This window comes from Peromyscus eremicus, chromosome 6 (assembly GCF_949786415.1).
Source record: "Peromyscus eremicus chromosome 6, PerEre_H2_v1, whole genome shotgun sequence".
Taxonomy (NCBI): Eukaryota; Metazoa; Chordata; class Mammalia; order Rodentia; family Cricetidae; genus Peromyscus; species Peromyscus eremicus.
The window spans coordinates 104313441-104339622 of record NC_081421.1 but is presented as its reverse complement, the minus strand read 5'-3'; the positions used below and the strand labels follow the sequence as shown (position 1 = coordinate 104339622).

General features: G+C 40.0%; 1 protein-coding gene across 1 annotated transcript in view; it reads left to right on the top strand.

Moving 5' to 3' along the window:
* Arhgef38 (Rho guanine nucleotide exchange factor 38) overlaps positions 1-26182 on the top strand; it is a 117404-nt gene that overhangs the window by 14487 nt on the left and 76735 nt on the right. The window contains 1 exon segment of the mRNA XM_059266280.1: positions 15396-15583. Within this exon segment, the coding sequence (XP_059122263.1) occupies positions 15396-15583 (188 nt within the window).

The following is a 26182-nucleotide window of genomic DNA, read 5'->3' as shown; positions in this document are numbered from 1 at the left end:
GCTAATGGCATGCTTCTTCTCTCCTAGCTACCTCTAAAGAGCATGGCTTCCAGGCTGCGCTAGGCTTTTTAGCCCAGGTCACAGTGTATGGTAATTATCATCTGTATACTGGTTTATTTTTTTTTCAATTTTGGCTGTTGTTTTTAAATTGCAACGTGATTGGTTTGCAGGATCATTCTAGAATTATTTTCTTCTTAATCTTTTTCATTTGTCTCATCCAAATTCTAATATAGCAGTAACGGCTTGGCAACTTTAGAAAACTGTTTCAAAGCATTAAATCAGTTTTTATAGAAACACACATGTTCTACCACTCACATATTTTGCCAATTTATGTGTGTTTGGTTAAAGTTAATGTAATTACAATAAAAAATGCAGCCATGCAGTCAGGTTTGCTGCTGTATGCAACTAATTTGTGGAAAATGTAAAAATTGATTATTAAGGGAAGTGCATAGATATCACTGTATGTTTTAGGGAGCAAAGGGAAAATGCTGACTTACCCAGCAACTTTAATAATAACCCATCATTACCTCTAGATTACCCATTTCCTGACAGTAAGTGCTGTTGCATTATTCATTACTACATATATAACAGAACCCACTCAAATCCAATAGATAATTTTAAATTGATCTTGAATGAGATACAAAATTTCTTTAACTCTCCAAACTAGAAAATTTATAAAATTATTAACTCCAAATTCTGATACTTAGTGATTTTATTTATCTCTGAATACATTTGTGGTTATGATAAAGTTATAAATTAGTTTGGGACTAGGTACTTTTGATATATTATCCTTCTGTTCTGCAATCAAGTAAGTGACCGTATGAGTTGTCTGATAAGTAACTGTTGAGAGCTATGTATGTCCCTGCCGTCTCCATTATCAGTGGACCAGAGGTGCTACCAACAGCAGCTGTCATTACATAACGGCATTGAACAAAACTTTAAGGTCAGAATACGAAGTTACTGCTTACAGCTTTTCTTTCTAAGGGTTAAGTGGCATAATTATGAACATAAAAGTCCATGATTATTTATTAGCAATCATTAATAATTTATACCAGCAAGAGACCTTAATCTAAATGAATAACCACCTAGAAGTCTAAGAGTAATGGTAAATGCTACCCCAGCAGGGCAGCCTTCTCTTCCTGATTTGCTGCTAAACTTTCTTGAGAAGCAGAAGATTCTCCGTGAATTCTCAGAACCTTCTTAGCACTGTGATTAGGCCTTGAGATAGATGGGGATAATTGGGGTTTTAGAAGTCAGTCATTATTATACTATCGCAAATGACAAGTCAAGGCGAATTTCCATCTCATTTGGATTCAGTCTGAGCGATGATGTGCACATTAGGCCCGCTGTTAAACTGCCTTGGTAGTAGTACTTGATAGTTCTGCTCTTCCCAGATGCCAGGGAAATGTCCCGCTAGACGTACAATCAGCGCCTTCTGTCCCTGGACTATTTCCCAGGTGGAAGTAGGGGGAAGGGCCATCTAGGCACTTCAGAACCAATGACAAGTAATTCTTGGTAATATGAAGAACAAGTGGCTCTTTTTGGAGGGCTATCTATGTGTCAGACATGGGCAATGTGATTTCCATGCTCTATCTCACCTCTCACAAGTACCAGGCAGTGAGTAGTGGCTTAAAGGAAAGATTTGAAGCCAGATGAAAAGGCTCAGGTTCAAATTCTGGCCCCACCACTTAAAGCAGCGAGACTTTGTCCAATTGGACAAATTACTTAACCTCTGTGTGTTTCCACTCCTTTCTGTTAAAAGGTAAGGAGTAAGCATGTCCATCCTGGAAGGTAGAGCTAGTAATTAAACTGATACCTCTTTATTACTGCTGTTGCCAGCTTTTCTTAGTTCTCTTCTAGAGAGGAGACAATTTAGTGACACCATATGGCTTGGCCGGTGTCATGTACCAGTGAGTGGCACTGCCAGTGCTGGCCTGTACATATCTCTGCCCAGCAATATCTTATTGCATATGCACAGTGTACCATGATCGCAACATTGCCAGTCCGGGTTAGGATGAGAGAGCTCCAGCTGCACAGCTCAGCACATCTGGTTAGAACCCCAGTTCTTCGGCGTAATCTGTGAATCATTGGAGAAACTCTACTTGCATGTATATGCTGCTTTTTCATCACTAAAATTAGCATAATATTCCATTTTTAGGGGTAAGGAAGATTAGAGATAATGAATATTTACAAAGTTGGTCCTTAACAAATACTTGAAAAAATTTCTTTTTCTTTTTCTTTTTCTTTTTTGATTTTTCGAGACAAGGTTTCTCTGTGTAGCTTTGCGCCTTTCCTGGAACTCACTCTGTAGCCCAGGTTGGCCTCGAACTCACAGAGATCCGCCTGCCTCTGCCTGCCGAGTGCTTGAAAAAATTTCTTAATAAAAAAAACCCAAATACTTGAAAATTGTGTGCATTACAGACTTGTACAAAATATTATGAAAATTATAATGGGAGTAACAATGTACAATGATTTAATATAATAAAAGCAATTTTAGCTTGCTTTCATAAATAAAATATGGTGTGTGCATGCAATGGAATATTACTAAACCTTGATCCTCCTTTAGCAATTTGGTGATGTTTTGTGTTGAATGTCACCAAGAAGTCACACTCATCTTTACATTTTGTCAGGCTAAGATGGTGTGCATGACTCCTCTTACCCAGGATGCATGTGTTTGAGTTGGCAGGTGAGTATTAATCAATGTGGCTATCGTTCTGACAGTACCGTCACAAGTGATGCCGTTGGGACATCAAAAGAATGTTTTTATTACACACATTACCTTGGAATAACATTTTTGCCAGGAAATTTGACGTAGCACACACAGTGGATGATAGAAAGAAGCCAAGCTCAAGGCTGTCAGTCAAGTGTGCCACACATGAGGTACAGTGGAACAGCCGAGATGCAGGAATGCAATTAACTATGAAGGTCGTTCTTCACCGGGGTGATATCTGGAACAAAGCTGTGTTCGGTTATATGACTTACTCTGTTTATACCTCACATCTCCACTTTTATAAGCCTCCCTCTCCGTATGGTGGTCAGAAATCCTAGAAGACGTTATTTTTAAAGATTACAGTCCATTGTGTTTAAATCGCTGCATGCCAGACTCAACCCAGAATCATTTTGAATTTTGAAGCACAGCTTCTGACATTGAAACCTCCTCCCTCTCAATTACTATAATAAATGTTAAACTGTGAGGAAATTCTAATATATCCAGAAAACCTTGGATGCCTCTGTTCTTTCTATCTTATGATCTCATTATTTCCATTGATTAAAAATAAATCCTGGCAATGTCTATATAAATTAACATCATAACCATTTTAAACATATAGTTCAATGATGTTCAATATATCCTTAATATGTATAGCATCACCAGCACCCACTGCCAAAACCATTTTCATCCTGTGAAGCTGTAACTCTTTTTGGGGGGTAGGGTGACAAGATGACTCAGGGGTTAAGAGTACTTGCTGCTCCTCCAGAGGACCTGACCCTGGTTTCCAGCGCTCATATCCAGTGGCATAGAACCTTATGGAGAGCTCCAAGGGACCCAGTGCCCTTTCCTGTCCTCCATAGACACCTGCAAACATACCGCATACATACATACACAAAAAAATAAATATTTTTAAAAAGTGCAAAGAGAACTCTTCACTGATCCTGGCAACTATTCTTTTCTATTGTAACTTTGGCTTATAATTTCACATTTTATTTTCTGCATAAGTTGAAATCAGTTAATTTTGAAGAATTAGTGATTTAGGGGCACACAATACATAAAGGTAAAATTTTGTCAAATCAGCCACTGGAAGGGGTGTAGACATAATCAGTCATGAAAAAATCAGAATAAAGTTGAGTTCTCTCACTTCAAAACTAATTGAAAGCATGCCAGAAAGACAGGCATACAGATAATAAAATAGACTAGAAAGACAGAAAATAACCTCTGACCCTTACACTCTTCCTCCCCCTCTTCCATAATGATCCCTCGAGTGTGGGAAAAGAGGGTGTGATATAGATGTCCCAGTTAGGGCTGAGCATTTCACAGTTGCTGAACTTTGACCAGTTGTACATACTGTGATATTCACCATTTACTGCAAAAGGAAGCTTCTGTGATGGGAACTGAGAGATGCACTCATCTATGACAGTAACACTGTTATTATAGCTAGGCACAGTGGTGCATGTCTTTAACCCCACTCGGGAGGCAGAGGCAGGTTGATCTCTGTGAGTTCCAGGACAGCTTGCTCTACATAGTGAGTTCCAGGGCATCCAGAGTTTTATAGTGAGACCCTGTTTTCAAAAAACAAAATAATAATAACAATGATGATGATGATGGTGATGATGATGATGATGATGATAGCCGTGAGGAGTCAGTTTAATCCTATGTCCATTTATCAGAATAATCGTCGTCATCTCTCTCCTAGAGCCTATAACCTGTCTAGCCACAGGCTCTCGGCCATGATAACAGTGTCAGTTTGTGGGTTTCATTTTGTGGAACTGGCCTGAAATCCAGCTAGAAACCGGTGAGTCATTCCCGTGACATCCATACTATTCCTGCACCAGTGCACATGTCTTGATAGGCTGGTCATTATTGTAGCTCCCATGGTTCACACAGATGGGTAAGATTGGTGATTACTGCACTGGCTGGTTTTATGTGTCAACTTGACACAAGCTAGAGTAATCAGAGAGGAAAGAGCCTCATTTGAGGGAACTCCTCCATAAGATCCAGCTGTAAGACATTTCCTCAGTTAGTGATCAATGGGGGAGGGCCCAGCCCATGGTGGGTGGTGCCACCTCTGGGCCAGTGGTCCTGGGTTCTATAAGAAAGAGGCTGAGCAAGCCAGTAAGTAGCACCCCTTCCTGGCCTCTGCATGAGCTCATGCCTCTGGGTTCCAGCCCTGCTTGAGTTCCTGTCCTGACTTCTTCCAATGAATGACTATGATCTGGAAGTGTAAGCCAAACAAACCCCTTCCTCCCCAACTTGTTTTTTGGTCGTGGTATTTTGTCACAGCAATGCAAACCCCAGCTAAGACAATTTTCCATAGAGATAAGGAAATTAGAAAGAGACCATGGGGGTGTCTTTCAAGGGAGGGGAGATAGAATGCAGTGGCAGAGAGGGCCAAGGGGGAATAATGGAAGAGGATGGGTTAAATAGAGTGAGGGTGTGAGGTCAACATAGGAAAGATGGAGAGGTAACTAAGACTCAAGACCTTCTGAATGTATAATTAGCACTTGTCAGCATTTAAATGGAGTCACCCTATCATGGAGCAACAGTGCTCCTACTAAACCTCTAACTAGTAAAACCCAGTGCCAGGAACGGGTTACTTCTTTTGGAGATGTTGTCCAGTGGGGTCCTGCTGATGCCCAAATGTCACAGACTATCACCATTGCTCTTGGTGATCCTTTAGACCATGCTAAGACCATATTGCTGAAGACACCACATACTTGAACCATAAAACATGGAGACCATCCCTACTAGCTGGCTTTCATAGTACTGGAAGGTGCTATGCGCACCACCAGAGAAAAGTGATCATGTTACCATTTAGAGTAGTGTGTACATGTGTTTGTGTGTGTAGTATATGTATGCTCGTGTGTGTGTGTGCTTACCTGTGCTATGCACGTCAAAGCCACAGGCTGATGTCAGGAAACTCCTCCATCCTCATATTTTTTATTTTTGAGACTGGATTTAAACATTGGATTCGACTGCCTCTGCCTCCAGAGGGCTGGGATTAAAGGTGTATACCACTAAACCCAGTTCTCCACCTTATTTTTTTAATAGGATTTATTCATTTATGCATGCATGCATATGACTGTTGTGTCTGAATGTATGTATGCATATCACAGGAATTTCTGGTACCAATGGGGAACTAGAAGAAGGCGTTAGATCGTCTGGAACCAGAATTACAGATGGTTGTGAGCCACCATGTGGGTGCTGGAAATCGAACCTGTGTCCAAGAGCAATCCTCTCTCTCTCCAGCCCCTAGATTACACTTTGAAATGCATTTCTCTAAATATTTCTGGCTTCCTACTCTACTTTCATTTAGGGATTCATTTTTACTTAAGTAAAATTCTTATTATTAGAATATTTTCAAAGAAAATACAAAGGTCCAAATTCCCTTATGTTTGAAAACAGGTGGTCTTGTACCCTAAAATATAAACTTCAAGGGGCCAAGATCAAATCTTTTTCCCTCTGAATTATCTATCCAAGATGCTCCTAGAAGCACTTCTTTATCCTTAGAGTTTTAGCATTTTCTCCATAATATGTTTCAGCATGTCACTTTCTTGCACTGTGTTGCTCTGTGGATAAAAAAAAAAAAATTTAGGATGAGAAAATGTTGTCAATTTATTATTTATCTAGCTGTTTCCTGTTTTTGAGAACTCACTATGTAAACCAGGCTGGCCTTGAATTTACAGAGAAGTACCTGCCTCTGCTTCCAGAGTGTTGAGATTCGGTGCGCACACCATCACCCTTGGCCCTTAGTTATGTCAACTTGATACAAGCTAGAGTCATTTGAAAGGAGGGACCTTCAGTTGAGAAAATGCATCCATAAGATCGGGCTACGGGCAAACCTGTAGAGCATTTTTTAAATTAGTGATTCATGTGAAAGAGGCAAGCCCATGGTGGATAGTGCCATCCCTGGGCTAGGTCCTGGGTTCTATAAGAAAGCAGGCTGAGCAAGCCATGTGGAGCAAGCCAGTAAGCAACATCCCTCCATGGCCCCTACATCATCTCTTGCCTCCAGGTTCCTCCCCTGCTTGAGTTCTTGTCCTGACTTCCTTTGATGATGAACTGTTATGTGGAAGCATAAGCCAAAAATAAGCTCTTTCCTCCCCAAGTTGCTGTTGTCATGGTGTTTCATCACAGCAATAGAAACCCTGACCAAGAGCTTCTTATTTTTCTCCTCCTGTTTATGTTCCTTCTCCCTTCTGATTCCTTTCTCATTTCAATATTCCCCATGAAAGCTTTTGCTCTGTGAGGGAAAGTCGCTCAGATTTCCTTTAATGAGGATATTTGTTGATAAAATGAATGTTTATTGGCTCTTCATCCTTGAGAGACTCCTGTTAAGCACAGTTCTAGGGCAGTAAATCTTTTCTCTTGACGCCTCGAAGGCATTTTCCTCTTTCCTGTCATTCACTCGTGGATCCCATTGTTATTTCTTTGCAGGTCTTTTCTTCTCCAGTACATTTAAGATTCTCTATTTTTATTTTATTAAAACTCAAAGTTTTATTTCTAAGTATGGTGCATTGATCTTGTTTACAATAGCTGGCTCTGAGAAATAGTGTCTTTCAGGGAATAAAGCTAAAATTCCCTCCCTCTCTGGCCATCAATCGCCTGTGGCTACTCAGGTAGGGGTGGGACTTCATGAGCCCCTCCCCATCCATACTTGGATTTCATCTGGCTCAATTCTGAGGAGGTCTTGGGCGCATAGTCATGGCCACTCTGAGTTCATGTGTGCACCAGGACTGCCATGTCCTGAAAACAGTGTTTCACTCCCGATGTCCACTCCCTCTGGCTCTTACAACCTTTCTGTCCCCTGTTCTGTGATGATCCCAGAGCCTTGGGGGCAAACAGTGTGATATAGATGTCCAGTTTAGTGCTGAGCTCTCTATTGTGTCTTATTCTCTGTATGTTGACCAGTGTGGCTCACTGTATAAGTCCCGTTTACTGCAAAAGAGCCTTTCTGATGAAAGTTGAGAGATGCACCACTCTAGCTGCATGGTGAAGGGGAGGCCCCCTTGCGTCTTTTCTTATACATGAATTTAAGTATTTTCAGCATATTTTGCTTTAAGTACACTATACATGTTTTGATATGTAGGGTTTTCCATATCCTTAGAAGTAACATATATTTATTTTTTAAATAACCATGTCTTGCCCATAGTTAATTACATTTATTATTAATGTGTGATATGTGTGTGCCTCTGTGTGTGTGTGTGTGTGTGTGTGTATGTGGTGTATGATGTATGTGTAGGTGTGTGCACCAAGGAGTGTACTTGAAGGTTGGAGAACAACTCTTTCCACTTCTACATAGTTTCTGAGAATGAAACTCAGGTCATTAAACTACAAGATGAGACTTTTTACCCACTAAGCCATCCTCTGGCCCATATTTTAATTTTTTTCTATCACAATTAGTAAATTGGGAGTTTTAATATTAATTCCAAAGCATATTAGCCATTAAGTTTTGCTAATTTCTGCCTTAATTTCACTGAAGTTGTGGTTCTTATTTACCAGTTCTTTGAAACTTTATGACTTAGAGTATGGCACATTTTCAGAAAGGTTACATGAGGCCTTGGGAATAAGCCGTATCTCTGAGTGCCTATTGGAAATGTTTTCTTTCCTGGCAGACCTACCGGGTACTGTACTGTGTTCTCAATGCTACAGATCATGGCTGGGGTGGTTTGTCTAATTCTGCACACAGTTTTCAAGTGTTTTGCTTCACGTGTTGTGATGTCATGTCTTATTGTGATGTCGTGTCATGTTGTGGTATCATGTCATGTTATAATGTCATATTGTGTTGTGATGTTGTGTTCTGTTGTGATGTCATGTCGTGTTTTGATGTTCACATGGAGCTTGGATTTTCCTGTCTTCCTGATACACAGCACATGTTAGTGTCATGCTGTGCCTATTCTCATTTTACCCTGTAGTCTGTTTAGTCCAATACAGAAATAGCCACATTGTTCGTCTCCCAACCACTGTTTGCGCAGCATTTACAAAGGAAGTTCACTCCTACTTTTCCCATGTGCTTGGTTCTCTTGTGTGGACAGCGTACAGATTTCTAAACACTTGGTTGGTTGCTGGCTATTGATTTCTCATGACTGGAGTGACTACACTATACTTGTTCCTGTCTGTCTGTTTTTTCTCCTCCTGTGGATTGCTTGTTTCCCCTCTCATTCTATTTTGTCTCCATGGGTTTTGAAATGTCACATATTTGAGTGGTTGGCCTCAGTGTTTTAATGTATATGCTTAACTTCAAAACATTTAAATGTATTAATGCCCTTGTCTTATACTATGTATGCATGCTTAAAACCCTTTTGAGACACCACAGTCTCTCCAATGCTATCCTTTCCTGCAGTTCTCTTATCTCTTTTCCTGGTCACTGACCTTCCTCAACCTAAATGAAGTTTGCCCATTTGGGCCCCAGCTTCCCACTAACCGGTTTCTCCACTAAAAGCCACTTACCTGTCTTTCCAGTCCTTCAAATTCTTGCTTAATAGTCAGCCCTTCTTGGTCTCTGATTTAAAATCATCATGGAGTTTGGGCTCTCACCAGCCCCCTCCTTGCTTCACCTCCCCCATATCCCTCATCACCTTTGAGGATCTGAAATGACACACTGCACCTCTGTGTGTTCCTCCCCCACCAGGAGTGGAGTGGCGTGAGAAAAGAGACTCGTTATTTGATGTTTAAAAGTAGCTGTATCCTGGTTCCCAGGACAGTTTTAGGGCTTCATAATTAATTGTTAAACATTTGATAAGCTCAGATCCAAAACTCATAGACGAGCCACTCAGAGTTCTATCAGAGGAAACTTTCTCTCTGTCCTCATCCAGAGCAAAGGCTGGGGAAGGACTGTGATATTAATGTGATTCTTCTGCAGCACTTTTGACAGTTTCATTTCTACTCTTCTCCTGAGTGTGTTTCCTCTTTCTGGTCTTGATTTGAAATGTGTCCTAGATACAAGTATTTTAATCTAGTTAGACTTCAGCGCTCTCTCTCTCTCCCCCAGTCTCTCTCTCTCTGTCTCTCTATCTCTCTCTGTCTCTCTCTCTCTGTCTCTCTCTCTCTCTCTCTCTCTCTCTCTCTCTCTCTCTCTCACACACACACACACACACACACACACACACACACAAAGAATAAAGATTAGATAATAGGCAATAGATGTGGTGATACCACTATCCCACTGTTGAAACAGTATGCACATATTTCAAAAGAGGTTCCCACTACATGTTGTATAAGGTACAATAGGGGCCCACAAGATGGCTCCCCAGGTAAAGGACTTGCGACAAAAGTGTGATGACCTGAGTTTTACCCCTGGAACTCATGAAAAGGAAAAAACCAATTCCACAAAGTTGTCTTCTCCATAAGTGCATACCCCCCTACACACACAATAATAGTAATAAATATAAGTTAAAACTATTTTTAAAGAAAATTGTTTTAAAAATAAAGTTCACTTTAAAAGTGCAAAAGTTGCAGAAGATGCATGTGAGCCTACTACTATTGAAAATAAAATAAATGAACTATTATAATCATATGTCTGTCCATGCATGAAAAAAAACATTTTGTGAGAGGTTATACACTAAACTATAAAACAGCTATTAATCCAGTGAAAACCATATTACAACTACAAAAGAGAACACAGCTAATGATAACAACCATTTACCTGGCATGTGCTGTAAATATGTTACACTTTGCAAATGTTTAATAAACATCAATTATTTTCATTCCCAAAACTTCTTTCTAATGTTTCCTATCATTATCCTAATTTATGGATGAGGAATTTTACCTATACAGTGTTAAAGAGTTTGCTGAAGATTACAGCTCTAATAAATGGTCGAGTCAAAGTTTAAATCCACATTTCCTGGCTCTGAAGTCTATGTACTTACCTTTGACAATAGTTGTTATAAATATATATTACTTTACAGTTTGAAAAAAATCACTTGTTAAGTCTACCCCCAGAGAGCAGTAGAAGCAGCAATATTATCAGCAACAAACACATCACTAATTCTATGTAGACTAATTCTATGTAGAACCTGGCTACCAGTGAAGGAAGCCTTTGCTTCCCCATCCTGCAACCTCCCTTACCATTGGACATCTTTTCACGTCCTTTGTATTCATAAAGGACCAGGGTCTTCTTCATGCATGTGCCCTCCCCAGCGAGTTCTCAGGGTTTTAAAGTCCATCTCAGTCCTCACACAGACTTCCAGATTTATTTTCCTCCTTCTCTCCCGTCTTATCTGTCTATGTTAGGAACAAACTTTTTTTTTTTTTTTTTTTTGGTTTTTTCGAGACAGGGTTTCTCTGTGTAGCTTTGCGCCTCTCCTGGAACTCACTTGGTAGCCCAGGCTGGCCTCGAACTCACAGCGATCCGCCTGGCTCTGCCTCCCGAGTGCTGGGATTAAAGGCGTGCGCCACCACCGCCCGGCTAGGAACAAACTTTTTTCTGGACTAGTTGTCAATCATAAAACAGTGGGGTAACTATTTGCCCTGGGGTGATGGAAAGCTGAATCATATATTTTTGGATATGGGATGGATTATGTCCCAATAAAACTGATCAAAAATTGAAGATATGTAAAAGGAGAATTCAAATAATAAGCAAAACATGGCAGTTTAACTTAGACTGTTTCACAAGCTTTCCAAATTCTCCTGTTATCTTATATTTGGGCAAAAGACCCTAACAGCAAGTGTCCTGTACATTAAAGTGTGGCTGTTTCATGCCATGTGCTGAGTGCTGCACAGGAAGTGAAGCACAGAGCAGAGCATGTTTATGCTTTCACATGTTACTAACACCAGAGATTTAAATGAGAACCAACATGAACAGTATAGAATAAAGAATCCCATGGCTTCCTGGCCTGGGGTTCGCTTATCATCTGCATTTCTTTAAAGATCTCAGATCTCTGTGGATAATCTGCCTGTAGGGAAGCTTAACATTTGTGTTGTGTTAAGGATCCCAAGGAACTTCCACATAAGCTGCTCCATGATTTCTGTCTTCTCTACAGCGCTCTGGCAGCTGTCATTCATCCTTGACTGTGAATGCTCACAAAGTTTAACAATTAAATTTGATAAAAATGGTTCAGGTTCATCACCAGAGCTCCAAGAAGAATGTTTGCAGGCGACAGAGGTAGAGAATGGCGGGAAGAGTTGCCACACATTCCTCCTTTAACAACCAGGGGTATTGTTATTTTTGGTTATAAGAATGTAAATGTCCTTTTAGTCTCGGCTGCACGTTGGTTTTACAGCTGCCTGCTGACTGTGGTGGTAGCTATTGGCTGGCCTGTGCTACAGATATATTTCTGTGTAAAACATGGTATAAACCAAATGCACAAAAAAGTTTTAAAGGCAAGAAGGAGCTTGTTAAAACAAAACTTGGTGTTCACAATGCATTGTGTGGAGAGGTTGTTAGTTTAAGAATGCAAGCAAACATCAAAATGTTTGGAGATCTGACCATAAAATGATGCAAGGTGAGTCTTTGTTCCTGTCATAAACTTGAGTCAGAAGAGCAAACAAAGATATCTAGAAGGTTGCTCAACTCTGAATTCTATGAGAAGATTTTTTGCTGCTGAGAAACGCTTTTGAAACTGAATATCTTGACCAACATCTTATATCAACCAAAAGTCCCCCAGGATCCACAGCTGTGACTGAGATGCTATGAGGCACTAGAAAAAAAAAACTATGTCATTTTTAATTTTTAAAAAACCTGTTGTAGTATGTCTTAAAGTACAGCAACTGGAACAGTTCGGGAAGAAGTGGACGTGGAATTGAGGACTGGAATTTAGAACTGGAAGGAGTCTAGGGATATGTGTTAGGGGTATTTCCTTGACAAAGATAGATAAAGGTCCTTGTTAGGTTCTAAGATTGTTTTTGTAACGTGTGTTTGTCTAGTTTTCAAGACAATGTTAAGTAAGTGGACTCAGGGTTAGTGTTAGGGTTGGCTTTGAGCTCTCTGCTCACAGCCATTGTTGGTTGGTCTTTGATATTTTGGGGACCTGCCACCCAGCTCCCAAATAAATCACACATGGAGGCTTATTCTTAATTATAAATGCACGGCCTTAGCTTGGCTTGTTTCTTGCCAACTTGCTTTAATTTATCCTGTCTACCTTTTGCCTCTGGGCTCTTTCTGTTCTCTTACTTCTGTAAATCTTATTCTTACTGTGTGGCTTACTGTGTAGCTGGGTGGCTGGCCCCTGGAGTCCTCCTTCTTCTTCTCTGGCTACTTCTTTCTTTCTCCCAGATTTCTTCTTTTAAATATCCTGCCAGCTCCGCCTATCCTTTCTCCTGCCTGGCTATTGGCCATTGAGTTCTTTATTAGCCCATCAGGTGTTTTGGACAGGCACAGTAATACAGCTTCATAGTTAAACAAATGCAACATAAACAAAAGTAACACACCTTGGTTAATATTCTACACTCTGCTAGAGACATGATTTTCTGTGCTATATTTCATATATCCCTGAAGTAAAGACTCCTTACATGTTGTCAGTCTCTCTCTACTCTGTCTCACAGCCCCCATCAAGTCATTTCTCTATATATGTGATTTAAATGATATTGTATACCTTTAAGTATATATAATATTTTTTAAAAAACTTTAAAACTATTTCCCTGTCTTTGTTGCTCCTGCTACTGCTACTGTCATTTGAATGCTTGTTTAACATGTACAACCCTTGGGTTTGATTCACAGTATTGCATAAATTTAAAAATTAGACATGGTGGTATATACTGTAATCCCAGTACATAGGAGGCAGAGGCAGGAGGACCAAAAGTTTAAGGTCATCCTCAGTTGCTTAGAGAATTCAAGTTCACCCTAACCTCAAAACAAAATCACAACAATAAGAATCTTTAAAGGTTCTCAATAGCTGTGTACATGGCTGCTCACTGCTGTGTCTTCCCAAACAAAGGGACCTTCTTGCTTTCACATCACATAGAACTAATAGTAACGGCACTGGATATAACTTGTCCTTTTAATTTGGGGGCTCTGAAATACAGGATTATGCCACTGTCTATTAAAATCTGTACTGATTAACAAGCATACCCAAAATTCCCTTAACAAATAAAAATATGAAGGCTGCAGAACACCCCCACCCCGACATTCATTCTCCTTATATAGATTCTGTCTGTTGATACAGCCCCTGGAGATTGTTTCTTTAACATGGAATGGTCTAAGCGTGTTTTTATGTCACTTGTCAAAGCCATGGTCGTTCCTAATGACAGAAGGATTGATGCCAGCTCTAGTACAATCTGATGTTGGAGTTTCCTTTACAACATTCTCCAGAAATGTTTGGTTATGCGCTTTTCTAGATTGCAAGAGTTAGTCAGGCAGGAAGAGAAGGTTCTTTGCTTTTTAAAGTGTCTACTCATCTTCTTGGGCAAGCCTCTTTATAACAGACCATTGCTTCCTCTCCTGAACCCTCCTCCAGTAGCCCGTTAGCTCCGTTTCCAGGGCCAACCAGGTAAAGAGCTCTGTTTATTTCCACTTGTACATATTGTGGTTTGTACCTTTTTATTTTCTGTAGAGTTTTCAAGATCCTTTTGCAAAGTTTATTTTATTAACATTGAAAATTTCTCACATATCAGTTTCAAGAATAATATTAATCTTAAGTGAAATAAAATTGTGTCCAACTGCAGAGACTGACATATAAGTTAAGCTTCATCCTTGAATCAGATACACACACAGAGAGAGAGAGAGAGAGAGAGAGAGAGAGAGAGAGAGAGAGAGAGTGCACCCTGATGTCTATGACTTCTCTGATTTCAGGTCCTGGTCTGAACTTATGGTGGACAGTTAGTTTGTAGCTTCCAGAGTTTCACATTGTTGTGAGAAGTTTTTCCTTGATGATTTTTTTTTTTTTTTTTGGTTTTTCGAGACAGGGTTTCTCTGTGTAGCTTTGCGCCTTTCCTGGAACTCGCTTTGGAGACCAGGCTGGCCTCGAACTCACAGAGATCCGCCTGGCTCTGCCTCCCGAGTGCTGGGATTAAAGGCGTGCGCCACCACCGCCCGGCTGATTTTAATTTTCTTGCCTTAATATCCCATACAAATACTTGGCTGCATATGAGACATACCATGTATTTCAACCTCTCAATATCATGACTTCAAACAAACAAACAGATTGGTTCAATAATTAAGAAATAACAAGATTTATGCAATATCAAAGATAATCCATGAGAAATCGTAGTTGAAATTTTTTAATCCCCCACTGTCTCACTGTTCATGGGTTCTGATTATGAATGAAAAGAAAAAAACCCAATCACATTCAATTGATTTTCATTCCATTGAGTATTACTGACTTTTTAGTTTTTAGTTTTAGTAATAGGGACAAAAAGAATTGGGAGGCATTTCGCTTCCTAATTAAAATGTTCCTTGTTTTCAAAAGCAGACATGTTCAGAAGTTCTGAGTTGACTTTTTATACATTCTATCTCCAAACTGAAGGTAAACTTTGTAGACTGAGATTCTAGCAACAGGATGTGTCAGAAGCCATGACATTTGAATATCATTTCATAACATTGTAGAAGTAGTTCTCTCTTGTCTTCATCTTATTTATGATTTTATAGGATTTCTATCTAGTGGAGAACTAACATAGGACTTCCTGGGATCCACAGTACAGATAGCTAAGCCTTTTGCTTGGCTAACAACAACCCTGCACTGTATGTATGTTTTGGAGGAAAAAGAAACCTCGGCAGATCATCTCACTTGAACATGTTGTTTAACAGAAAAGATGACGCCACAGACTGAGCGCTGCTCAGCTGAGACCCAAACCCCTGAGAAAGAGAAACAGATGCAAAGGATGATGGCAAAGCGGGCGAAAATCATCGGGGAGCTGATACAGACAGAGAGGGATTACGTCACGGATCTGGAGCTGTGTGTCAGAGAAGTGGTCCAGCCGCTGAGAAACAAACAGGTGAATCCAAGTTTGAGATTGCTCTTCTTTTCCTAGTATTTTCTCTCATATTCTAAACAGATACAGCAGCACTATGAAGTCCAAGCACCCGATATCATTGGAGTGGTGGGTGTATCTTTCCAAGGGTTTTTAGCCCTAAATTCAGAGAACTCATCAGGTCCTAATTTGGGTATTGAGGAGGGGAAGTGCTGTCTCCCTATTTACCAGAGGAAACAATACTCACAAACTCGATAAGAAGGAAATTCAGGGTTTTTTTTTTTCCACCATGAAATTTCTGTGTTCTTCCTTGAATTTTCCCTGAAATAGGTAACACATTGGGGGAATGGGCTTTCAGCAGTCTTGGGTACAAGTTATTTAATTCAGTGATGATCACAGATTCAAAAGAGAAAATGGATGTAAGCCCCACCGCCAGAGCCGAGTTAAACTCATAAGTACTTAGCTAAGTAAAATTTAACATAAAAATTAACCTGAATGTTAGTAAAAATTTTCTCTTTGATAGAGGTGGACCTAAACAAAACTCCAAGTGTCTATAAGTGAATAATTCTCCTCCCCTTAAGGTATTTTCTGGGAATTATTTTGTAGGATGTTCTGCTGGGGATGTCCTTCTGTATGCTGTAATGTGTTGCTATGATTGATTGATAAATAAAATGCTGATTGGCCAGTAGCCAGGCATGAAGTATAGTATAGGCAGGATAAGCAGAGAGGAGAATTCTGGGAGGAGGAAGGCTGAGTCAGAAGACTGCCAGCCACTGCCGCCATGAGAAGCAAGACATAAAGTACCAGTAAGCCACAAGCCATGTGGCAACTTATAGATTAATAGAAATGGGTTAATTTAAGATATAAGAACTAGATAACAAGAAGCCTGCCATGGCCATACAGTTTATAAGTAATGTAAGTCTCTGTGTGTTTACTTGGGTCTGAGTGGCTGTAGGCCCGAGTGGGACTGGAGAAAACTCCAACTACAATGTTCAGCTTATGGACATTATTTCATTTACCAATTCATCACTTACTTATTAAATTCATGATCATTGACACTGTTCTCAGCACTGGGCCCTTGTGAGGTTACTCTCTAGTGCAGGTGAGGAAGTCATACAATAAATAAATAAACAAATGAAATGAAAATATATTAGTTGGTGTTAAGCACCAACTAATGCAGGGAAAGGGGCTGAAGTATGAAGGAGAGTGGCGGTGCTTCCATTCCAAGGAGAGTGATAAACAAAGACCTTTGTAGGGTGTACATTAGAACAGAGAGTGGAAGTAAGAGGGGTTCAAGGCAGGGCAGGGACATGAACAAAGATCTCAGCAGTGTTGGAAATGGTCCTTGTATACAATCCAAACTGTTCAACAATAAAGAGAAAACAAATGTATCAACACATTCCTGCACTCAAAGAAAATCACTGACCAGTTTGGGGACTTATCCACACAGATACAAATGCACAGACACACACACACACACACACACACACACACACACACACACACACACACACACAGAGTTTTCATACAAAAGTATGCAGTCTTACATTTTCATTCAAAAATCTATTGCGGGGTCACCAACTGGATCAGGCCCTCTGAATGGGTGAGACAATTGATTGGCTTGATCTGTTTGGGAGGCATCCAGGTAGTGGGACCGGGTCCTGTGCTCATTGCATGAGTCGGCTGTTTGAAACCTGGGGCCTATGCAGGATCACTTGGCTCGGCCTGGGAGGAGGGGACTGGGCCTGCCTGGACTGAGTCTACCAGGTTGATCTCAGTCCCTGGGGGAGGCTTTGCCCTGGAGGAGGTGGGAATGGGGAGTGGGCTGGGGGGAAGGTGAGGGGGGCCGGAGGGGGGAGAACAAGGGAATCTGTGGCTGATATGTAGAACTGAATTGTATTGCAAAATAAAAAAAATTTTAAAAAAATCTATTGCAAATCAGTTCATGACTTCTAATACTTCTAAGTATTTTTCTGCTGTTACTAATCCCTAGGTAAATATCTTTTTTTGTTTATTTGTCTACTTACCTCCTTAGAATAGATTCTCAGAAAGGAAATGTTTGAAAGCATATTAGGATGGAGCATGGTGGCATACACCTTTGATCCCAGCATACAGGAGGCAGAGGCAGATGGATCTCTGAATCTGAGATCAGCCTGTCTACTTAGAGTTTCAGGCCAGCCAGGGCTACATAGAAAGACGCTGCCTCAAAAAACAATGTAATTAAGGTTGGTTTTTTGGTTGTTTGTTTGTTTGGGTTTTTTTTTTGCTGTTGTTGTTTGTTTTGTTTTTAATGTCAATTGTCAACCAAAATTCAGTAGTTCTGATTCTCATTCCTAGTGGTTGGGAGGTCTTTCCTCCTGAAAAAAAACATGTTCTTATATATTTATTAGTCTTTATAATTTAGTCCCCTTTCACATTCTTAACTTTTTAAAATTATTGTTTATATATTCCTCATTATTTTATAACACTTTTTTGAGTATTCTTTTTCCTTCCTACATGCTGTGAATAACGTTCTTAGTTTGTCTTTTGCCTTCTAACTTTAAGAGTTAGGGTTTTGTTTTTTGTTTGTTTTACTGTGTTTATACATTGGTTCAGGATTTAGTTTCTTAGTATGTATCCATGATTATAAAACCATTACTAGTCAGTTGTACTAACAACAATCATAACATTCTCACCTCCACCAGTTTATGTAACCTCTGGAAGCAGAATATCTGTTGCTCCCTTACCCCATGGTGTGTGTGTGTGTGTGTGTGTGTGTGTGTGTGTGTGTGTGTTCACATGTTTTGAGGGCACATGTTTGTGAATAGTACTGGTGTATGTTTGGGGCCCAGAGCCCCTTCCAGTTGTTGATTGAGATGCTATACTATCGCTGAACCTGGATATCACCCTTAGGGCTGGTCTTAGTTTGCTCTGGGGACTTCCCGTCTCTGCTCACCAAAGGTTAGGATTATTAGCCAGCTGCTGCACCAGCTGGCATTTATATGAGTATAGGGTTGCTGATCCATCTCTCCAACCTCTTGTTTCTTAATAAGGGATTTTTCACATAAATACTAGAAAAACAATTACTTACCAATGTAGGTGAAGGAATCCTTGATGCAGAAGTTCCTTCAGGTGGTCCCATCTTTCTCTGCACTGAAAACCATCAGTTTTCCCCAAGAGCCTCCTGTGTATCAAGCCCTGCACCCATCACCTCCTCAATGTTCTCATTTGATCCCTTAATAGTTCCCAAATAAGACAGTAACTGGCAGTTCTGATCAATTCTATAAGTAGAAAAAATATTCACAGTCACAAAAATTTTCTGAATTACTCCTAAGTATATAAAAGCATTTTTGGAGTGTTTTCTGCTATTTCATATAAATTAGCAATATGTGATATTACCCCTATTCTGGGAAACTCATATATATTAGTAGATGTTCATTCATATGCTTAATAAAATATTGATTTTTAAGTGCATCCTGAGCCTACCGTGACCTACCCATCTCATGGTACAGTTGACCTATCAACTCCTACCATTGGAAAACTGTAGGAAGTAGTCCACTACCTTCATATCCTCCTTTTCTCCCTTTTTTTTATTTATTTGTTTGAGGGAAATTCAATTGCAATATAAAAATGGCGCCTGCGACATGGGTTCCTTAGTGCCTTCCTTGTTCATACCCCGTGATCTCTTTTCAACCCCACCTGAGCCACTTGCTCCAGGGTCTCCCCAGAACCTGTCACCACCTATGACGATTTTCTTCTAACAATCTGAATTTTCAGCTTACTGTGTCACTGGCCCAGTCTCCTCTCTTTCTTTCAATTCCCACTGGTGGCTCCAAGCCACTGCTCCTGTCATCTCTCCCCACCTCGCATGCCCACACACGGCTCAGTTTTATGAGCCGTTATGGCCACCACTCCTGCCATATGGCCACCATTTTTTTTTTTTTCATTTCCTACCCTGGAAAGCAAAACCCTGCCCTGGTGAAGTTCAACTTTGTGTCGACTTCATACTTTTACTTATGTGATGAAATCATCTCCTAAAAGTCAAGAGCACTTTCTTTACATGATCCCCGGCAATGTTGTGAAGGGATGTAAGAGGAATGTCAACTGTAAAAATTCCCCAGGAAGATCTAGCTGAGGATTAGAATAGACCACCAGAGGCCCTTTTAACAAGTTGCATCAATGTTACAGGCAAAGCAGCATAAAGTTGAGGTGTCCATTCCCCACTTCTGGCCAGGCACACAGCGTGTTTCAAAGTCAGCCTACTATACTAAATATCTGTCTATATGATAAGCTGGAGATTGCTATAAAAAAGACAAAATATAAGAAAATGCCTCTCCCGGAATTCAGACTCCATGTTTGCATCCAATGGAATAAGAAGTTCACTCAGCAGGAAGATATTGGCAGTCTGAAACCACGTGCTATGCTGGTGGGCTGAGCTGATGCTGCTCACCAGACGCCATGGCTGGGCTCCTCGTGCGTGGTCTGAGTTTTACTTTCATTTCTGTTGCTGCAATAAAATTGCCTGACAAAAAGCAGCTTACAGGAGAAAGGGTTCATTTTAGCTTACAGTTCCAGGTCACGTAGTCCATCGTTGTGGGAAAAGCATACAGGTAGGAGCTTGAAGAGGCTGGTCACATCACATAGTGGGAGGAAAAGGCATGCCTACTTATTTGTGCTCAGCCACCTCCCCGTGTTACACAGTCCAGGACCCAAATGCAGGGAATGGTGTTGCCCATAGTGGACATTTCAGTTAATATAATGAAAACAGTCCCTCCCAGGCATGCCCACAGGCTAATCTGACCCAGATAATCCCTCACTGAGATTCCCTTCCCAGGTGATTCCAGACTGTGTGCAGTTGGAAGAACTCTATCTCATCATGTACTTCTTATAGACAATTCTCAGGGCAGATAGCTAAGACAAAGCATTTATGGTGCTTCATTATGTGTGTTTAACTTCAGCTCAATGCTGCAAATCATGTCTCAGTTCTACTCACACTTGCTATGTTATCCTAATGAAGCTGACTAGAGCTTGATGGTTTATTTTCCTATAGTTCTCTTTGCTCAGGTGTGACAAGATTATTTCCCTCCTCATTGTGAAGTTCAGTTTTGTACTATTTTTCTAACTGTCATCTCTGACTACGTTGTAATTGAAATTCTTTTGCCTGTCCTCTATTTCCTGAAGTTTTCATTTTTGACTGAGTAATAAGCCCTCCAGGATGTATATAACTCTTATAAATATGTACATGAGTGTAGAAGTAGCTGATACATGCTACCAGTTCATTAACTATTCAACTCTTCAATTTCGTTAACTCCTTCACTTCTTAACTGCTGGACTGTGCACACTACCCACCTGCCCTTCATTACAGCCAAAGTATATAAATGAACTCATGACTTTCAAGTCACCTTGAGAACAATTAAGTTAAGTTAGTTAAGTTAATTAGTTAAGTCTGAGGCAAACTATGCTTTGTTTAACCTGATGCAACGTGTGTGTGTGTGTGTGTGTGTGTGTGTGTGTGTGTGTGTGTGTGTGTATTAGGCTGGAGGTGATGTTAGGAAGTCACCTAATCCATCATCTTTTGTGTGTGTGTAAATTCAGGCTATTGCCAGTAAAAACAAGGCATTTTGTGTAAGTAAACATTAAAAGAAGAAGATAGGAAAACCCAGGGGAGCACCAGCATTACCTGGTTTAGCTCAGTGAGTGGTGTACAAATGAGTGAGTAGATGTAGCCTCTTAACTGATAATTCTTCTCTGACAGTCATGGTGGCAATTTTAACCTTCACTGTAGGGCTCTCTGTCACATGTCTCCACCGACCTGAAAGCAGGCCAAATTTCCCTAAGCAGCATTGCCATTGGTTGTCAAGAAGGGAAGAGTACCCACAACATTCAGTGTTGAAATATTTAATGGGAAACAGGTCTAGTTATTATCTCAACAAGAGGAGAGTCTCTATGGTTTTTGGCAGTAAATCAAACTAAATCAAAGCAGAGCAAGCCAGCTAACACTGGACTTTTATTCTATGTGTCAGGAAAGGACAAAAGATGGTCGAAAATAATAAAGGAATTTGAGTGCACATATTTATTTTTGTTTATATTTAGTTTTCAATTTCTAATACTCACATATTGTAAAAGTGCCATAGACTTCAAGGGGCCCAATGCCAGCTTTAGCTATTCAGTGTCCTTTCCTAGAGCAGCGGTTCTCAACCTGTGGATTGCAACCCCCTTGGGATTGAAAGACCCATTCACAGGGGTCACCTAAAAACATCAGAAAACACAGATGTTTACATTACGATTCACAACTTTATTGAACTTACAGTTATGAAACAGCAATAAAAATAATTTTGTGGTTGTGGTCACCATGACGTGAGGAACTGTAATAAAGGGTTGCAGCGTTAGGAAGGTTGAGAACCACTGCCCTCGAGGAAAGCCAGGTACAGTTTCTTTCCACTCTTCCAAAGGTATGAGTATTTCCCTTACCTTTGTTTACAGGTAGTCTAACTGTGTGCCTTCTGCTTGAAATGGTATCTTTCCTGGAAAGTGGCAAGAAAAATAATCTGTAATTTCATATTGACCCAAGTTCATTGGACTCTTCTGTTCAATTTTACATCCACTGTGTGGCAACAACTTCGTAAATAAAATTTCTTAGAAAACTATTAGGAGAGGAGGCTGGGGAGACGACTCAGTTGGGGAAGCGCTTGCCATGGCAGCGTCAAGACTCTGGTAAAAGTGACGTCATCTGTAACCCCAGCTGTGGTGGAAGCGGCAAGGGAGACACTTGGAAGATAAGTCGCCAGCCACTGTAGCCAATCTGTGGCTTCCAGACTCAGTGAGAACCCTGTTTCAAAAATCGTGTGGCAACCAACAGAGAAAGACGTCCGACATCAACCTCTGGCCTCCACACCAGGTGACTACATATGGACACACTCACACACATGCCCACATAAACACATACATATACATACACACACGCATGCACACACACACCAAAGTAAAAAAGAAAAAAAGAGTAGTTTTCAATAAGTCATCTATGCTCAGAAAGAAGCATAATAAATATCTTGACTTGTTATCTAAGCACAAACATATTCAAATATTTTCTGAAGTTAGAATTTGTAGTATAGATACTGACTGGAACCTTTTCCCTGTGAAGACTATATTCATATTAGTTCCTATTTTGAATAACAACTATTGAGTGGGGAAAAATGGTTCTTTGTCATGTAAGGAACTGTAATTTTAAAGAAAATCCTGTTCATGTTGTCTAAACTCAGATCCCAATTTACAATGGTGTTGAAACACTTAGGTTGGCAATCTGTTGTTTTAGGTCCCAGTGGCAGAAACTAAGTTGAGTAGTTGTTCCACGTGACATGTAACACAATAGATGCATGTTCTTCAAGATCTAAACTGAATGGACGTCAGCCCGTGACAGGGGACATGGAAGAGAGAGTAAGATGGACAGCTCTACTCAGTCCTGTTGCTAAGGGCAATGGAGGGAGGGCCCTACAGGACCCAGAGAAGTCAGCTTCCTGCCTCTGCCAGGTGAAGGTGTTCTTCCCTGACAGAGATGGTTACATACGAGAAGAGCTCATCAACTCTGTGAAAGCATGGTGTAGATCAAATTATCTCTGAAAAGAGAAAAACAGGAGGGAAATACAAATGCACTGTAGCAATGAAAACACATTTAAATACAAGACAATGGAAGTTTGTATATGAAAAGGATGGACATGGTCCAGTTGATTTTCTATGAATTCTGATCTATACTTATTATGTTTGAGTTCAATGAAGGGCTTTTATGTCCCTTTTGAGGTGGTTGTGGCTTTTAATGGCTCCTTTCTCACCACAGAAAACCGTTTGTGTCCCATAGGAAGGATACTACGAGTTTCAATACGTGTTCTGGACATCTCCAAGCATTCTACTTCCTGCTGCCTCTTCCAAGTCTTTCCACTGGCCTGGGCATCTCTGATGCCTGTCATAACCCTTAGTTTGTAACTATGTATTTGGCTCCCATCTGTCTTTCTACATGAATGACAGAAGCACTACAACGCACGGTGGTCTTATGGCAGAGCTGGTGGACTGCTTGCTTGGCATGCAGTTTCAGAGTGCCTGCTTGGATGCATAGCTGAAATAACTCCTAGTTCTTTCTGGTCCCCTACCCACCTCTCTCCCTAGCCCAACTGATCAGCCCACTATTCATAACAAGAATCAGAGTTTGAAACACAATGCAATCTTGCTGCTGTTGTGGGACAAAAGACAAAATTACTATTATGACAGTTCACTAAAATATGGAATTAAAGAACAAGCAGAAACATTTTATCTAGTAATGATCAAAACATATTCAGGCTTTCCAGTTAGTTGGGTGACACAGAAGGGGGAAAGATAATTAGGCTTCACAAAGCTGTTTGCTAAAATTTGATCTATATAATCAATAGAGGAACTATATGTGAATAAATGTTTGGTTAGGAGCTTTTATTTTATGGAAAAAAATTCTTGTCCAAATTGTTTTCTTTAGTTGTTGCCTCCATCAAAATACTCTGTACTTCTTTTGCTTAAAAAGCATCTGCAAGATATTTTCTTTTTCTCTTTTCTGATGTCCAGCTACAATACACATTCCTGTTCCAAAGTTTCCAAGTTGCATGCTAGACGTAAAATAGTCCATTTTGGCCCAATGACTACAACTTTAATCTTAAAGTGAGTTTCTTTCTAAAGTCTCATTTCTTCCATGACACCACCTTAAACTAAGTATAATGACTTAGTTGAGTATTTTAGACATGGCTTAATTGTTCAATCATTACACTTCACTTATAACTTATCCTACCCCACCTCACAAAAATCTAGTGCACTAGAACTATAGTTCTACTAACCATTGCCATTAAGGAAACCCAAGAAAAGGCATGTGAGATCCTGTTATATTACATTTTACAATTACATGTAAATCTATGATTATTTCTAAATGAAAAGCTTAATTAAAATCTAATGCTATTATTTTCACTGTCTCCCTCCCTGTCACTCATCCTAAATCATCCTTTTAAATGTATACATAATTTTATATGAAAGGATAATTTTTTCTTTTATCTTGTTCATTATTTCAAGTCTTCTGATTATTTTTATTGTGATTTTTAGTGATGTTGAAATGAGCTTTCAGGTCTACAGACACACATTAGATTATGTAGAAGAAGCATTATGATGTATAATAATCTCTTATTGTATCTCTCCCGATGTATCTGGTGTATCTCTGAGGATATAATTAGAATCCCATAAATCTTTCTGCATTATGAAAAGGTCAACTCACTTTCTCCTATCACTTCCACCTTCTCTTCAATCTTCTTCCTTTTAAAGTTCAGTCATTCCTGAGGCCAAACTCCTCCATCACAAGACCTCATAGACTTTAGTAAATACAGAGATCAAAGGCAGGATGATTACACAAAAACAAAGCATGCCCAGGAAGAAGAGAGCAAAAAAAATATGAATCTGGGGTATTACATTAAATAGAATTGAGAGAAAAATACAAAATAATGCCAGCACTCTGTAACTAAGTTAGTGGAGCAATGGTTCAAAAGAAATGCACTTGAGTTTCTGATTCTGCTTTATACTAGATCTTTGAGCTACTATGATGACTTTAAATGTTATAATCTTGCTGGAAATTGCCTTTAAATATTGGTACAAATATTGCTTGAATTTTTAGAAATACTGATTTTCATGGTTAGTAATATGACATCACAATGGTGAATCCTGTGATTTATATGGCCATGTTAGAGCTTCATTTTTTTGTTTGTTTCTTTGTTTTTTTTTTTTAAGCTAAGACTTAACTGCCTCTTCTGTGTGAAATCCAATACTTATCACATAAATCTAGGCCATAACCCTTTACAATATGGCCAAATTCTTGAAGCCCTGTTGTGAAATCCAAACAATGAGAAAAAAATACCAGTGGAAAACTGGGTGTGGTGGCACACACCTGTTACTTTAGCACTCAAAATATAGAGACAGGTGGATCCAAAGTTGAAGGTCATCCTTGGCTACATCAGCAGACAGTTCTAAGTCAGCCTTGGATCGCCGAGACCCTGCCAGAAAGAGAGAGAGAGACAGACAGACAGACAGACAGACAGAGGCAGACAGAGAAAGGGGGAGACAGAGAGAAAGGAGTAAGGGAGACTTCGGGGACTCAGTGGAGTCCTCTTTGCTTTTCTAAAGCTTTATTCTACTTTTTAAATTGTATTATTATTTATTTTATGTGTATGGGTATTTTACCTGCATGTATGTCTGTGCACCATGCACATGTCTGGTGCCCTTGGAGGCTAGAAGAAGGCACTAGACCCCCTAGGACTAGAGTTACAAATAATTGTGAGTCACCATGTAGATGCTGGGAAGTGAACCTGAACCGTCTGAAAGAGCAGCCAGTGCTCTTAACTGCTGAGCCACCTTTCCATTCCTAAAACCTCATTGGTAGGAGAAGTTCTGATGTTTGTTGGAGACAAGTTACGGACTGGAAAGATAGCTCAGGAGGCAAAAATTACTTGTCATGCAAGTGAGGACCCACGTTTGGTTTCACAGAACCATATAAAGCTGCACATAGTAGCATACATCTGAAATCCCAGTGCCCCTAAGAGAGACAGGAGGTGGAGATGGGTGACTCCCCGGAAGCTCAAGGGACAGCTATCC